The 17,090-nt window shown below is 38.3% G+C and overlaps 1 protein-coding gene across 1 annotated transcript in view; it reads left to right on the top strand.

Moving 5' to 3' along the window:
- BABAM2 (BRISC and BRCA1 A complex member 2) overlaps positions 1 to 17,090 on the top strand; it is a 155,034-nt gene that overhangs the window by 67,718 nt on the left and 70,226 nt on the right. The window contains exon 6 of the mRNA XM_034060923.1: positions 11,189 to 11,298. Coding sequence (XP_033916814.1) covers positions 11,189 to 11,298 — 110 coding nt within the window. The remainder of the gene's footprint in view (positions 1 to 11,188; positions 11,299 to 17,090) is intronic.

Below are 17,090 nucleotides of genomic sequence, written 5' to 3'. Positions count from 1 at the left end.
ACTGTTCAAAACAGCAGGAGGGAGCCCAGTTGAACCCCATCAGTTACGAAGTTTTAACAGCAAAATTGCATTATTTTATGATGGATGCAGTAGTGAAACGAGTAGGGGAAAAGATCTGGTGATCTTTTCTGAGTCACCAGGGAAATCTCAGTGCTAGAATCAGTCTTTGATCTGGAAATATGTGATGTATTATTCTAGCAACTACCACTTTAATTTATATGGACCACATCAGAGCTGGACACCCTGTGTTTCAGGCACTGTCTTGGGCAAGGTAAATAACAATAGATGAGTCAACCTTAACCTGAGCAGTATGATGAGGTACAGGAGTTACTGTCTCACCCTATAGGCTCCAGAGACCTTTCTTGACAGAAATGTGACTTATATATAGAACAGAGACCATCCCTGTGAATTTTTCCTCACATTGTGCATCTGATTTATATGCTTGTTACAGAAGTGAACTCTGAAAGACCAATGTCTCAATCATTTTTGAGTAATGCAGCTTTTATCTGTTGTTCCTTCTGCTTTTACCACCTCTAGCAGGATCCACCTTCATAAAAATGCAAGAAAAAAGTTATGTTTTTCTTCTTCATGACATCTATACACATATGCGCTTGTGTGCACAACTGCACCAAGTATGTTGTTTGTTGGAATGATGAGTGTTTGTAAATAGAACTGGATGGGACAAGATGTTCTGACTTGCATGTTCTTTGTACAAAGCTGAAAATGCCCCACAGACAAACACTCTTTTATTTTAAGATCCTATAGACATAAATTTAATAATAGAATTCTCTGGAAAATAAATATTATACACTTGAAATGGAAATGTATAATAACAGTTCGTAAATCAAAAGTGCTGTAGACTTCAGTAAGAAACCTTCCTCCTGTTTTTGGGACAGTTGACACAGCTATTCACAGCAATTGATAGTTTTAATATTGGTACCTTTTTTAAACCAAAGTGTTTCATCTTAAATCAGGTCAGCAGTGCTAAGCTGCAGTGTTGAGAGACCACTGAGCAAGTGTAACTTTGCTTGTTTTCACCTTACACTTTGATTATTCACTTTTTCATCTGTGAAATCTTGTTGGTACTTCCTGGTTCACTGAAGATACATCTCAGGATATGGCTTTACTCTGGCGTTCATGTTGTGACCCATGTAATCTATAGTATTTCTGATTCTGCAGAGATATTCACTGAACCAAGAACATATAAGAATATGTGGAGAGTGGAGGGAAAAGCTTTTATAGGAGTTGGATTGATTTAAGATATAAATGTTGATGCTGACTTCCAACTTCAACATGGTTACAGAAATACTTATCACTGGTGTCTCTCTTTAACTGTATTTTTACTTTTACTCTTTTTCTTCTTGTGGGATTTATTAATTGTATCAGTGACCACTTCATTAACTTAAAAACCCTCTCATTAGTGTCATGCTGTCGTTCTAAGCCTTAGCTGTGTACCTAGTGTCCTTACTTGCCCAAACATATTGCAGTATTCCCAAAGAATTATTACATCAGAATCTTCTTCAGCCCTGTGCACTAATCTGTTTTGTCAACTTACATATATAAAATATACCTATGTATGAGAAAGCTCAATTTGTTAATTAGAAAGTTGACTTTTCAGGAAAATGATTTTAATTTGAACTGTATTAATGATCTGTTTGCACTTCAGTTAAGCACTTGGGCATTTCTTAGATCTTGGTTTTCATTGGAAATAGGATGACTCTTTGAGGCTCTTTGGCCTCTGCAATGACATTACTATTTTTAAAGGAAAATCAGTGAAATGGGGGAGAAGGATGTGAATATTACTTTCTGATTAAATTATAGCCCAGTCATCTGAAGACATGGTTGGAGAGATTAGAGTCTCAGTGGAATCATAGTGAAGGATTTCAGTTCTAAGTGGCATGTGTCATTGTCTGGAAAAGCAGGTTAACCTGTCTTACATTAAGAAATGGATCATAGTGCATGTTGAAGAAGCAGTTTGATAGCTTTGGGAGATTTTTGGAGAAAGAAACTACATGAAGGTGACCTGCTGTAAGTCATCTAAATGGAAAGTATTTTGTGTTTTCTTTTTATTTCTATTTACTTGTTTCTGAGAGCATTGAAAGTGGCCTTTTACATTTGGCAAAATTATACATGCACTTTACATTGTTTCCAGCAACTATGGCTGTATATATACATACGCACACAAAAAGTTCTCTCATGGTCTTTGAACATCAGCATCCTTGAATATTGGTTTTGAGCTACATTTTTATTTCCTAGTACAGTTCTTGTCAGTATTCAGAGTGTAAAAAGTAGATAGCAATGCAGAATTAAGTGTGAAGTAAATGTCTTTGTGACTGTTGTCAGCAAGGAAATACCATGGCACGTGGCGAAGTAATACAGAGAGTTTCTGAGCCCTTACACAAGTCCTAGAATTAATTCTATTACTATATTATAATTCTTAATTGTTCTCAAATGAAAATTTTAAGTAGTGACCATCTAAAACACTGGTGAAGAGGAGTCCTCCATGCACTGCAAACACATACAACAGTGTAAACGCATACAACTGAATGTAGTGCTTGCCCAGAATCAGTGTGTCTGTCACATTGTTGGTAGAAGAAATAAGATTTAGCTTTTCAAGAATTGTTTTTGTGCTGGTTGGTTTAAAAAGGAAAAGTTGTTTACCGAGGCATGGCAACATTGGCTTGGTCTGACTGGATGCAGCTGCTGATCACTGGTTAAGAATGGGCAGGGTGTCCTCTATAAAAAACTAAGCTTTGGACTCTCTGATCACTCTGTTCATCCCATTATCAGCCGGTGATGGCAGAGGCAGCTGTTTCTGTCAACCTCAAGGTGCTTTGCCTGAGGTTTTAGGAAAGATGTGGTCGTGTTGGAACCCCTTTGCTGCCTACAAAACTTCATTAGAATAAGGGGGTGTGTTCAGGTTAACCTACTTTTTTGATGGTAAAACTGTAGTATTTTATTATAACTTATCTGGTCTGCTCTAGAAATTAGAAGTAAAACAAAAATTAAGCACTCCTGTGTAGTGTTGAATAAATTGAGGTCCTAGGAAACAAAACCACTCTTATGGCATAGGAAAAGGTCTGAAATTACCTCCCAGAAGTGTAGATTCCTAATCTTTCTCCCTATTTTGTGTTACCTTTATTCTAATTTATTTGCAGATTTGTTCCTAACTATGTGAATGTAGTTTATTAATCTTATTTTAATCTGAGCATGACACTTGATATTGGAGTAGGTAGAGCGAATACTAAAGTTTCATTGAACAAACTGAAGTTTAAGATCATAAGCATCTTACATATCAGTCTCTTCTAAAATATAAAATATACCCTACTGTAGTGTCATTAAAACACACTCAATAAATGCAGTTGTTTGGTGAGGACTTAAGTTCAGTCAATAGGATGGTATGGTCCTTGCTTGCAAATGGGTTTTGTATATCTTATATATAAAATGATTATGTAGAAACATTTTAGCTCACTTGAAATCAGTTCAGAAATACTAATTTCAGACCGCACCCAATATAAAGTTTAGACTGGGCCACACATGGATTATTTCCAGTTTGAGTCCCAAACTTACCAAAGCATGATTTTGACCCTTGAAGAAATCTGCCTTATTTTCTGAGATAGTGTTTTTCAGGCCTAAGGAAACAGTTGTGGTGAGTGTATTGCCACAACTTTATCTGGTGTCAAAATGAATTAGGTTTTATCCATTTAAATTACATTACTCTTGCCAGCTGTGTATTTAGTATGTATTTTTGTGGACAAGAATGTTATTCTTTTCAAGCATTTCTTACACTTTTCCTGACAGCATCCTTTACCTAAAGGAGATGGTCAATCATATTGTGAAAGTAGTGGTAAATTACCATGACAAAAGAAAGTGGTGCATGCAAAACAGATTTGTCTTAGGGAATCACAATATATTTATGTGTAAAAGTCTGAAAACAAAACAGAACAAAAATGGCAATGAAAGAAAATCCTGGGATGTTGCTCACACTTAAAGAAAATACTGCTTGCTGTCATATTCTCTTATCAATGCCAGTGCTATACGTGGAGGTCTTGCTGTTACTTTTTGATGCTTAGTAGATACTAATTTAATAAATAGGTAGTAGATTACTTAGAAATTAATAGATACTAATTTAGTTCCGTTTTAATGAAGAAAACTCAGTACATTGTCCTAGAAGCTCACTCTTCAGATTCTGCAAAGTTGTTCCTAGACTACTATTTCCATGTAACTTTTACACTGGGTTCAAATGTGCTCTCTGCCCTGACTGAACAAGGCAAGCGTTTTGCTGGGTTACCTTGGGAGAATGGCTGCATTTGGAACACTTGGATGCCATGGGCAGTGCATACAAGGTAACTGCCTTTGTTTTCATTAAAGATCCTATTTAAAGAATCAGCACTCCTTGATCAGACCTGGTGGGTTTCCTGAAAGACAGGGGAAAGAATTTCCTGGAATAATTGCATATTCTCCCTGGAGTGAAGCAGATTTCTCAGTCTCATTTGCCACATTCCTTTGCCTGCTTTCCCCTAGTGTATTTTTTATATTTTTAAAAAGCTTTAGATATAGAAAAAGGTTGGGAGAACATGTAACTGCTTGTATCAAAGCTGGCTTGTGACACTGCTATGCAGTGAGCATACAAGTTGCTTGTGCTTTGACAGTTGTTTTTCCTGTGGTTGCACACTGTCATTTGGAGAGAAAAGGCCAAACTTTGCTAACTGCTGTGATGCAAGTAGCCTGTTAGTACCAATAAAGTGAATAAGTGTTTTCTTCTCTGGTGCAATTCACGTTTCAGTTTCAACAAATTCTATTGCTTGCTTCTCTGATCGGTTGTTAGTATGGCTTCATTACAGGTTTGTATCACACACAATTACGTGGGGTTAAGTTTGACCCTGAGATAAATTACCTTTCTGAATGCATGTTGTTGTCATGCATTTCTCCTCTGGAGACCTTTTTCCTCCACAAGGGATCATGCAATATAAACTTCACACTCCAGCGAAGACGGCTGAATTGGTTTGGGCTGAGTGGTACCAGAGTCAAGTGTCTGTTAAGACTTCCACATATTATAACCTGGATGCTAAGATCAGCGTCTCCACAGTCTGCTGTGCACTCATCTATATTCTGCCTTTTTATTCCACCTTCTCCCAACATCCGTCATGTAAGTTGTAAATTGTCCGAGTTGAAATGTGAATGGTTTGGGTTGGAAGGGACCTTAAAGCTCACCCAGTTCCAGCCCCCTGCCATGGGCAGGAACACCTTCCACTAGAGCAGGTTTCTCCAAGTCCTGTCCAACCTGGCCTTGGAACACATACCATAGGTTGAACAGTTTGTGTCCTTTTCCTTACCTCATTTCTATCCCCAAATCAGTTGCTGCTTGCATTTACTGTACTAACTTAACAAGCCTACCAGAAACCCTGCTCCCTTGTCTCATTTCCTGCCATCCCACAGGCCTGAAGCTGCTTGTCCTTCCCAAAGTATGACAATGCTCTTCCTGCACATCCTTTCCTATCTTTTCTACCAAATTCTAAAGTTATTTTCTTCTCAGTTCTGACTTTAGAGTCAATTGTGCTAAACTAGATACTGTGCTTCAACTGATTGCACACTTTCCTCCCAGCCTTAAGTCCCTTATTTTCCAAGCCTTCCACTTTCACGCAAAACCACGTCCCTCCAATACCTGGGATATGCCTGCAGTCACTTCCCACTTTATGCATTGATATTTGTTGCAGGGAATTGCATGCCAAATACAGAAATACCTCTTCATGAAAGAGTACTCTAATCAAAGGTTGCAACGGATTCTTTGTTGATAGCTAAGAAAAGGTAATAACTGATTTTCCAGACTCTGCATCTTTAAGGAAAAGGAACTGCAATGTACAACTTGGTTGGACTCCAGGCACAAGAGGAAATGGGTTATAGCAGTTGTGACTGTGTGGAGCAGATGTTTTGGTTGGACTGGCTATCAACCATCTGACTCATAATAAATTGTCAGTTCCAGTAAATTCCCAGTTTTCAATTACAGTAGGTAGGATACAAGAAAACAATGCCGTTTGGATGTTGTATTTAAAGTGGTTTTGATGACAGTTCTCATAAACGGCTCCTATGAACTTTGTAAAAAGATTAAGTATCTTGCAAAGGGAGCAGCTGTAAACACTGAAGCATGCATTTGAATGTTATTTTGATTGATAGGAATAAAGACTAACAAATGGCTGGTTTAGACAGAGTTGATATAATTAGAAGCAAGATTTGAAGTTTTACTTCGGAGTCTTCAGATACCTGAAGTCTTTCCATAAAGTTTTTTGAGGGGAAAAATAAATCTCAAATCACTTCAGACTGGTGTTTTCATCTGTTCTGTGCTGCTGTATTTTCACATGGCCTCTTGTTCTTGAGCTTCGAACATGCATGCTTAGTGAAGCTTTCATCTATATTGGCTAAGGAGACTAAGGGTAAATAAGAGTAAAATACCTGAGCTTTCTCTCTGGTTTCTTGTCAACATGAAGTTTTTGCTAGAAGGTCTCTGCAATAGAAAAAATAGAGCCTATGGGTTGAAAACCTTTAGGTTTGTTACTGTTTTGTTCTTTTCCCATCACATTGCTTTACAGTGTGTATTTTGCCTTTACACAGTACTTCGGGGGTTTAGTCAAGGATCAGTCCACACTGTGCCAAAGTATCCTGTAAATAGAGGAAACCCCTTGAAGCTCTTGAGAAGGAAAACTGTTGATTTTTAGTGTAAAATGTTGCATCCAGGGTTGCTTATTTTTGTTTGATTTTCTAAAATGAGGAAAAGATTATTTTTAAAAGCACATGGTAGAGAAATGCCAGAAAAGCACTGTGAAAATCTGTGTTAGATCTTTTGCACTGCAGTGTGCTAGAGAGGTTTTGTTGCTATCAAGCCTGAGACTGTTGTGGAAGAACTAATCGATGTGCATTATCACATGCTCAACTACTGTTTTCAAGCATTTTTGCCAACATCCAGTTTTTAAACCTCAAGATTCCTGTGGCCCAGATTGTGTTGTCTGTTCGGTGGAAGTACATTTTAATAATACCTTCTGTAGAGTCTTGTGTGGAAGAAGTTCTGTGACTGTAAAGCAGTACTTTAATGTGGCGGCTCTAACCTTGGATGCTAATGTTTATAGAAAATTACCCTTCTTAATGTTTCCAAAATCAGTTTTTCGTGTTAAGAAAAAGTTTGTATTTAACTCCTAACAGTGTGCTGTGAGTTAAATACAAATTATGAGAAGGAATATGGCTACTTAGGTATTATAAAATGTGTCTTTAGTTCAGCGGTCTCTTTCCTAAAAGGAAATAGTATTGCCAAAGAAATTGGATGTCACTCTCTCTTTTGAAGCCAGCTGAAAAACAAAAATAGAGGTGATTTTTGCTTTTCTGCTCTATTTAAATCTGGCCTCTTCTTTGAGAGAAACACACATGCAGAAGTGGGAAAAGGGAATGCGCTGCCTGGGCAGAGTTTGATAAGCATTAGAATAACCTTTGCCTTTGGACACTTTGGTGTAATGGTGGAAGGACCTCGACATGTGTTCTGGGGCAATGTCATTGCCTGGGGATGTAAGGGATGATCTCTGCACCTAGTCACTAACAGGTTGTAGAGATGACCAGGAGGGAGATCACTGAAGGAGTTAAGTTATGGCTGGCACAGGCAACACAAAAAAGGTCTATTAGTTGAAAAGCTTTCCACAGTTTATCTGTAAGACATGTGGCTTTGGTTTAGTTGTAACAAACATGCTAGGGTTGAATGCATTTCTACCAAGCAGATTCTCGCATAAATGAAAGTAACAAGGTCTGAAAGGAATAAATAGTATGGTGTCAGATAGAAGAGCCTTTGTCATAGATCTGTGTAAATCTGCAGCCACCTGAGCAATAAGGTTAAGCAGCTTCATGGTGTTACTGCATGGCATCTTTTAAAACCTACAGGAATGAAGGGGAATGGGGTCTTTCATAAGTTACAGTTTTCATTTCTTGGAGTAGAAAATATGCATCCATTTGAATAGTAGTAATTCTAGAAGAATGCCAGTTTCCTCACTCAAATTCGCATTGGGCAGTAGCTGCATGGACACAATGCAGTGCTGTGCTGGCAACAGTAGTTGCAGTAGTGTTTGTTGCATGTTTTTTTTGTCAAAAAACCAAAAAATCCCATCTCAGTTTATTGTTCTTACTACACACATCAGTTTCAGCTTAACATGCATAGATACTGTGATGGGTTATGTTGTTGTGTGGTGGGTTTTTTCCCCTGACATAAGTCTTCATACTAGTGGGTGTAGAAAACACGATGTAATAATACTGTATGGGTTAACGGCTGCTGTGGTGGTGTTCATCTAACCTTTTTTGTGGTCAATTTTTATTTTCTTGTCCTTGTTTTGATTTTCTTTCATCAGGTGGTATTCTATGATCAGGTGGTATTCTAGAAACTGGTCTTATGCATGGTGTCAATCTGTGTATGCATGTCAACTTAAGCACCGGTACTAAATGTGAGATTAAATATGTTTGGCTTTGTCCATGCAGGTTGTAAAATGCATGTGGGTTCTATTCTTTAAAAACAAACTATGTAAAAAGAATTTCAGACAAAAATATAGTCGCAGAAAAACTGTATATGTACATGGGTGAATGTATTATATTGTAGAATCACAGAATGGTTTGGCTTGGAAGGCACCATAAAAATTGTGTAGTTCCAACCCCCTGCCATGGGTAGGGACACTTTCCACCAGACCAGGTTGCTCAAACCCCCATTTATCCTGGCCTTGAACACTTTAAAGATGCAGCTTTGCTGGGCAACCTGTCCAGTGCCTCACCACCCTCATAGTAAAGAATTTTTTCCTGATGTCTAATCTAAAACTATCCTCTTACATTTTAAAACTATTCCCTCTTGTCCTATCCCTACAAGTCCTTATGAAAAGTCCCCCTCCAAATTCTTGTAGGCCCCCTTTAGGTACTGGAAGCTGCTCGAAGGTCTACCCAGAGCCTTCTCCAGGCTGAACAACCCCAACTCTCTCAGCCTGTCTTCACAGGAGAGGTGTTCCAGCCCTCTGATTAGCGGCCAGTAAATTCCCAGTTTTCAGTTACAATAGGAAATACGTGGATCAGAGGTCTTTCCTGTACTGAGAATTCCAGAGTTGGATGCAGTACTCCAAGTGGGGTCTCACAAGAGCAGAGTAGAGGGGAAGAATCCTCAGCCTTCTGGCCACACTCTTTAATGCAGTCCAGCATAGAGTTGTCTTTCTGGGCTGCAACTGCACACTGCCAGCTCCTGTTGAGCTTCTCATCAGCAAAACAATTACATGTACTTGTCATCTCTTGAAGAATGCCCATTGAAATAAAATCTTTTCAATCATTAGCATTACTGCTTAATCTGTCTTAATAGTTCTTTTTATTTGATTGACAATTAGCAAATTAATGGGAAATAGCAGTTAATGCCATATTCAGATTCAGGAGTTAAAGCTGTTCCTATGTTAATTTTTTGCCTTGATGTCAGAAATATATGAAATACAGGGGGAAAGGTTGTAGGGGATTGCACTCTTGGGTGGTTTTTATTGTTGTTTGTCTTGTTGAAAAAGATTTTGTCATTTGTGCTGGTTTTCCTGCTTTAGATCTAGTATCACCTGGAAATGTAACACTGAAGGGAGTATTGTGGGTGGCAAGATCTTGTCTGTAGCTGTTACAGGCAACCATGTCGTATAATCCCATTCATAAACTGATTATACCCCATCAGGACAGCAGCTAGTTTTTGTCCTCACCATTTCATATGTGTTGTCCTGTAACAGCAGGTTAAAACACTGTTCTGATTTCCAGCCACAGTTTGCTCGTGACCATTTTATATACATTTCTTTCAGCTGTCAGCAGTGAGCTGCACAGCAAGGCAGCATTTAAGACAACACTGTCAGCTTCATCTCATTTTTCATCGAAGACAATTAAGCTTTTTTAAGACCCATTCTTCCCTGCAGCTTATCACTAAGTTCCTTGGCATGTTGTGTTCTGCACGTAATAGCTGGTATGCGGCTAGTCTCTCTGGACGTTAACAGTTTCAGCCCTGCCAAAGCTCCAAATGGTACAAGATTGTCTTCCTGAAACGGCTCAGCGGTCACTTTTGTTTTCTCCCCAGATAGGGCAAGGTCTCCTAACAATGTTTAAGTGGTTTGCATGTTCCTTCCTCCCAGCTGCTTGTGGGACAGAGCATACCAGGGCACACTGCACCATGTTGATCCTGCTTCGAGCACGTATCTGCCGGGTTATCTATTTCCTCTCCTATTTTTCCAAAACGGATAAAAACAAATGCATCTCGGCGAGTTGCTATGTACGTATGCACAAGCATATTAAAGGACTTCTTTGTGAGCAGCGAGTGGCACAATGCTACTTACTGTCAATGAAGGTGACTGCACTGCTAACTCATTGCTTTCTAACTAGAGGTCAAGAGCTTAAATTGTGTGTAGCATAAATATACTTGTTCATACTGTATGTGATTTATGAATTGGAGAGATGTCAGGTCCTAACCAGAATCAATTTGTTCTAGCTGATTCCTAAACTGTAACTGATTGTTCTGATACAAAGAAAGCCTCAACTTTGAATGCATTAAGATTGACTGTTATGGTATTTAGCACGAATGTTCGGGGTTTTATAGAGTATGCAGTCTTTGCTGAAAGTAATGCATGCATTTAATTTGTGGGAAAGTTGGGGACAGTGACTTCTAGATACAAATTTCTGATTGCAAAAATGTTTTTCATCCACATGAAGAGTTCAGTACAGCAGAAATCTTGGACTGTGTAATACTTTCAATAGCAAATATTAAATCCATGGTCATAACTCAGTGATCTTATAACGTTTAAGGGGAAACTTTGGCATTTCCATCAGATGTTAGTGTTAAACCAAGAATTGTTAAAAATGAAATCTGCACCTTTACTGAAATAGGAGGCTCAGCTGGTTGAAGAAGAGGAGCTACACTACTGCACACTTGCTAACACAGTGGTTTTATTTTGATATGTCAAAGGAAATTAAGCACAGCAAAATATCTTTTAAGTATTAATGTAATAAGAAAGAATATACTTGTAATCTGGTTTTCAATGGCTCCACTTTAGATTCTTCAGTTCTGTATCTCCTAAATAAACTGCTATTTGACTTACTAGTTGTTATCTGTAAGCTTATAAGTACTCAGTTTGTTATTTGCTATTTTATATTTATTATTTCTTATATACAGGATGTGAATGAAGACCCTGGAGAAGATGTTGCACTTCTCTCAGTTAGCTTTGAGGATGCAGAAGCCACTCAGGTTTTTCCTAAGCTGTACCTCTCCCCGCGTATTGAACAGTGAGTGAGACACTTTCTTCTCAAGTGTTTGTTCCACTTCATCTCTAAACTTGTCATTTTTCCTTATATATGTGAGAAATGTTGGCTAGGTGATAACATGCTGTTGCTTTAAATTGCTTAGAGTCATAGTGATGACCGCAAGTGTGTGTATGGTGTAGAAATGACACATCTTTCAGCTAGTTCTGCATCTGTGGCTGGACCACATTTGAATGAGGAAAAGGGATCGCTGGCTACATGTAATATTCTTGTAGCATCATAATCTATGAAAACTATGCTGCGTTGTAGCAGATATTTTGAGTGCTTGCTGTAGTACAGCACACTGATAGCTTCTTTTTTTGTGGAGGCATCTTTTATGTCTTTTGGGGAGATGTTATCTGTATGAATATAACACATTTGAATGAAGTACTGTAGAAGCTAAAGGGCTTTATTAACTGTGTTTTAGGATTTTGCAGCTTTAGTAAGTTATGTTTTCAGGAGAATATTGGACTATTTCATTTAAAGATTGTTGAACATTACTGATTTGTTTACCAGTTGGCAAACAGATTTGTTGAGAAATGGATTTCTGCTCCTAAAATGGAAGAGTGAGGTTTGGAAATTGATCTGCTTCCATTGAATTTCTCTTCTTCCATTTCTGGAAGTAAGAATATATTAATACTTCTCCTTCCCCTCAACATTTCAGTCTTGTAATGTCTGCTTCAAAAATGTCACTACATTAGACTGCTCAGGTATACAACAGTCACACTGGTCTAGCGTTGTTTCAGTGGTGCTCTGTTTTTATGGTTAATACTGCAGTGACTTTCCTCTGAACCAGTGGTGACACTTCTGGGTAGAAAAGATGGAAAATACTGACTAGCACAGTTTTATAATAACTCAGTGATAAAGCTTGTGTGAGTGATGGAACGTGGTGTCTTGATATTTTGCTCAATGGGGCATTGGCCTTGATAAAATGTTGAATGCAATTTAAACAAAATCCCCAAACCAGGATTTGATTTATATAAAGACGTAAGACTTCCCAGGTATTTTATTTAAGAAAATGTAGGTTACACATCCACATGCAACCACACACATGATACATTTAGCAGCTGTTACCTTTTCATATTTTGTATCAATTCACTACTTTCTGTCAACATTAGTTGAGTGAATAATTGTAGTCAAACATGTAATTATCCTTCTGTGTTCCAAAGGATTCTGCTCAGCTGCAGTTAAGGAAACGGGCTGCCACTAGTTTCCATTGTATTTTCAGATGTACTCACTTACTGATTCTTAAGGTATTTCAGGCTACCTGGTTATGTCTCTGTAAATGACCCATTTGCTAATGAATACATTGCTTATTTTCCCACTTTGAAAAGTGTCTTAATAGTGTTAACCTCTTGATACTAGGCAGAATAGCAATACAAAGGAACATTTTGTCTTCCTCATTTTCTGTCAGTGCCCTAAAGAATATCTGATTTTAGAGGTGTGATGTAGACAGATATAGCAGAAAGATACCTGAATGGTGTTGGTACATATCTGATTTATTTATGACTTTGTCATGTATAGCTTATGTAGTCATGTTAGAGTCATGCCAGTAAACCCTGGAGTTAGTTCCATGCTAGATCTTGTCACGTTATCTGTGTATCAGAGTTGAGATAATTCACTCATCTAACTCAAATTGTCATCATGTATTTCTAAGGTATTCATCACAGTATTCAGATGCTGGTAATCTAAAACGCCAGAGTTGCTTGTGAGCTGTTGCACCTTCCTTTATTCTACTGGCTGCTGAAAAAACATATGGATATGTTTCAGTGTTTGTTCAATTGCACTTTATAGCAAAGATAGAGCTGTCTTTTGTTCTTTCCAAAACCAATCTCTGCTCTGTTTAGCAGGGGTTGACAGTTTAGATATTTAACTTTCCAATGTTTGGGAACTGAAGCAACAATGTGTACTTCTTTATACTTTATGCCAAAAGTACAGAAAGCCTCAAGGAGCCCTGAGGATTAGTTTAATGACTTGAGGCCGTGGCATGTTACATTTGAATTGTGTTCTGCTTATAAAAGGTCTTTCCTGCTGCTAACAGTAATTGCATCTACAAAAGCCATGTAAGCAAATTACCAGTGTATTTTTGTATGTAGCAGATTTTGAGGTGGGGTAAGTAGTAGTTGACAGTTCCCAACATAACATTCCCAAGTGCTCAACAAAACAGGAAAAATACCAAATTCCCACAATTATTTTGCTACTACTAAACTCAGTTCACCTTAGGAAGAACAAGCAAACAGGAATAGCATTTTCCTGATGTATAAAAAACATAGTCAGATAGAAATGTTTCAGCTTTGTAGAGAAATAAGAGCAAAGGGCCTGTTTGTGTAACGTGAGTTATCTGCTGCTTTCCCAAGAGGTTTCATTGCTTTTTGTGTTTTACCATATAAACATGCATTCCCACATTGCTTTTTCTAAAAATGCAGTACCCACAGATCTTGTCAGCGAATTTGAGCCCTAGCACTATGAATACATTGGGTTTGCTTTCAAGGGTTGTTGTAAAGCATGTTTGCTCTATTTTAGATGGATGATAAGCATAATACTAGTAAGACTTTGACTGGTCTTTGTCACCGATTCTGGAAGAGAGGTTTGCAAAGTGAGGAAAATGTTCACTTTTTAATGGTTTGGGGCTAAGATATCAGTACATCAGTTAGCTTGAAAAAGCTCACATATTAGAGCAAGAGGTAAAAACGCAGTAGAGAAGTGTTGTGGCTCATTCAGGGCAATATTGGTGTGGTGTCTAGCTGCAAGAGTGTTAAGTCCAGTTCTTCCAGTAAAAAAAGACAACCCCATGCTTAGGGATGGGAAGTATTTGTGTTAGCTTATAAAAACCCCAGCAATAATTGTTCATAACTATACCTCATTTAATTCTTTAATTAAAATCCACTCATTTAAAAATATTCCTTTAAATACTACTTGTTCAAAACACATTAACCATGATTTCTAGTTAATATTTCCTTAAGTTGAAATCAAACATTTAAAAAAGCTTTCATTTTATAATTTTAAGAGTTCTTCTTTATTGCACTGCATCAATAAGCAGATAGATGCCAATAGCAGCCACTTCTAATGATTTCAAATGTTAGACTAAGTGAAAATGAAATGTGGGGTATTTATGATATGTTTTGTTTAAAGAGTACTATTATAACCGTAGTGTCATAAAAACAAGTTTCTGCACACTTCTGGAGGAAGTGGCAAGATGGGAAAACCCCACAGACTGACTGACCACCCAACTAGAGAAGATGGTGCTTGTCAGCATCCATAAGCATGTGTCCCCAGCTCGTCCTGCTCCTCCTCCCACCTTGGGGCTGCAGGCTATTCTTCATGGCTGCTGTGCTCTGGGGAGCAGATCAGAGAGCTGAGCAGTGCCAGGACCTGCCGCCCCTCACTTGCCCATCCACCTGACCTCCTCTAGCTACTAGGTAGGCACAGACATTCTGAGGCTGCTTCTGCATGACATGGAGCTGCTGCGTTATTTACCCCTTATGTCTCTGTCGCATTTCTCTAAACCTGTCAGTAGAAAGCATTTTGATGACTCGAAATTATCTACAAAGTGTAAATATCCTAGATGTTCATATGGAAAGGAAATTTGTAATGAAAATATCCATCATATCTTTGGTTGCCATTTATTAAAAATCACTGGACTCTAGATCCAAGCAGTCGGGGCAAAATCAAACAGCTAATTTCTATATTAATGCTTAAACTGTGTTTCAGCATAGTACACACGGATGTGGATCAGAAGTTTTGTAGGTTGGGGGTTTTTAAGAAGAAATTCGATGTAGCATTTTTCTCCTGTATGAGTTGTCCATGCTAAAGAAAATAAAACCGGGTTTGTCTTGTTTCCCATCTGACAAAAAGAAGATATTAGGGTAGAAACACTGTTGCTCAGTGAATGCTATGTTCCTTGGGTTCACAAAAATAATCTTGTAATAAACACTGTTGTCCTGGAGGGCTTTTTTCTGATAAATATGTGGACATGAATATGCTAAGAAAACCAGCTGTCAGTAGAACTTGTTTTGCTTAAATGGATCAGGCTCCATGCTTTGGGGACTGAAATGGTCGTTTTTTACTGGTCTGGGAGTTGTGCCAGAGGGTTCTTCGTGACTGAGGGTGGTATGCAGAGTTCGGTGACTGCGTTTAACCTTCTCTTGTGGGCAGGGGAGAATAACAAGAACCTGATCTGAACTCTTAGACTTTGAATGTATGTTTTTCACCAATGAAAGAAAAGAAAAGTAGAATAGAAAATTAAACATGTGTATTTGCTTTAAGGTGTTTCTTATCTTTTACCTGTCCTTTCTGCTGGGAGCTGGGAGGAGGAAAACCACAGAATATTATCCATTTACTGCCAGGCACCACCTCTCACTATGTTTGAGGTATGGGGGTGCTGTGAAGGGCTTTGCCTTTAAAGTTGGCATGCCATACTGCTGAGTGTACATCACTGGTTGAAGCCTGCTGTTTCAGAATCATTATATGAATACACAGTCTTTAAATGAGTGGTTGTGTTTAGGCCTTTTTATATGTCTGTCATTGTAGAAGGCAGAAGTAAGAAGTTTTTCTGTTTGACATATTAAAATGGGCATATGCATCCAAGCTGATGATTTCGGTAGAATTGTTAGTAGGTAGCTAAGACAGCCCATGACTTCTTCAAATCCCAGAGCATCTTTGCAGACATGGGAAGCAGGAGTGACGGTTGCTTTTCAGGGCTTTCTCTTCCAGTAAGCCTAGTTTGGTCATGCCTCTAAGCAATGCTTGACCAGTGAGTCAGTGATAACTCCTGCCTGCTGTATATGCTGTGTCCTGTCATCTAAGTCTTCTGAAACTGTAGACAGTACAGGGCTAGTTTCTAGTCTAGCTCTGCTTTGCAGTTATTCCTGTGTCCTAAAAATCATGTTTTGCTGTAGCCACCGTTTGATGGCTTGTTGACAGCTTCAGAAGAGATCAGGGTAGACTGGGGTTGAGAGTCAAAACAGACTGATGTGCACTGTCCTGGGTGTTCAGCTGTACTGGCTGGTCCTTTTCTTTCTAAAACTGATAGAGAGCAATTACTGAAAATAGTTGTAGAAGAGCTAAGATTATGTGTCCATCACCTAAATGGTGCTTTAATGCAAGATATGTTAATGCTGTCCTTTAATGGTTCAGTTAGTGGGATTTTTTTTAGGATGGCTTCTTTCAGTTAAGAGACTAAGCAATTACACCTGATCACTTAGGTATGGAATACTTGAAGCAGTTTGGGACTGATGTTTGATGCTAGGTAATGAGGTACCATTTCTCTGTATAGGTAAGGGGCAGGTTTTGGTCTGACATACACTTTGTGACAATCCAGAGCTAATCATTGCCTCGAGTCTCAGAGAAAAGTATTGAGTTGAACATTGGGAAGGGTTTGTGCCTTGCTGGAGGATTTGCCAGGCTTATCTCAGAGAGTCAGCATGTATTTGTAAGGTTCTGTAACCTGATGGTAGAGGGAGTGTTTTCAGATGATGTATCAAGTACTTTAACCTTCACAGGATTTTCTTGTATAGTAGAAAAACATGTACAGAAAATTGAATTAATAAGAAATTACAAAAGGAAATGGAAACATGATTGAAGAATAGCCCTTCCTCTGCATGCTTCTCACTGGAGTGGAATGGTCTACAGAAATTTCAGTACTTTTAAGCACATTTGTTTCCTTTAGATAGAAATCTTTCCATTAAGGTGTTGCATTTTTTCACTTGTGTTCATATAGCTTATTTCAGGTTACCCTAATTAAACATACAGTTCTGTCTCATGTTTTGTTGTCAAAT

Source organism: Melopsittacus undulatus, chromosome 3 (genome assembly GCF_012275295.1).
Source record: "Melopsittacus undulatus isolate bMelUnd1 chromosome 3, bMelUnd1.mat.Z, whole genome shotgun sequence".
Lineage (NCBI taxonomy): Eukaryota > Metazoa > Chordata > Aves > Psittaciformes > Psittaculidae > Melopsittacus > Melopsittacus undulatus.
This window is presented reverse-complemented; position numbering and strand designations above follow the sequence as displayed.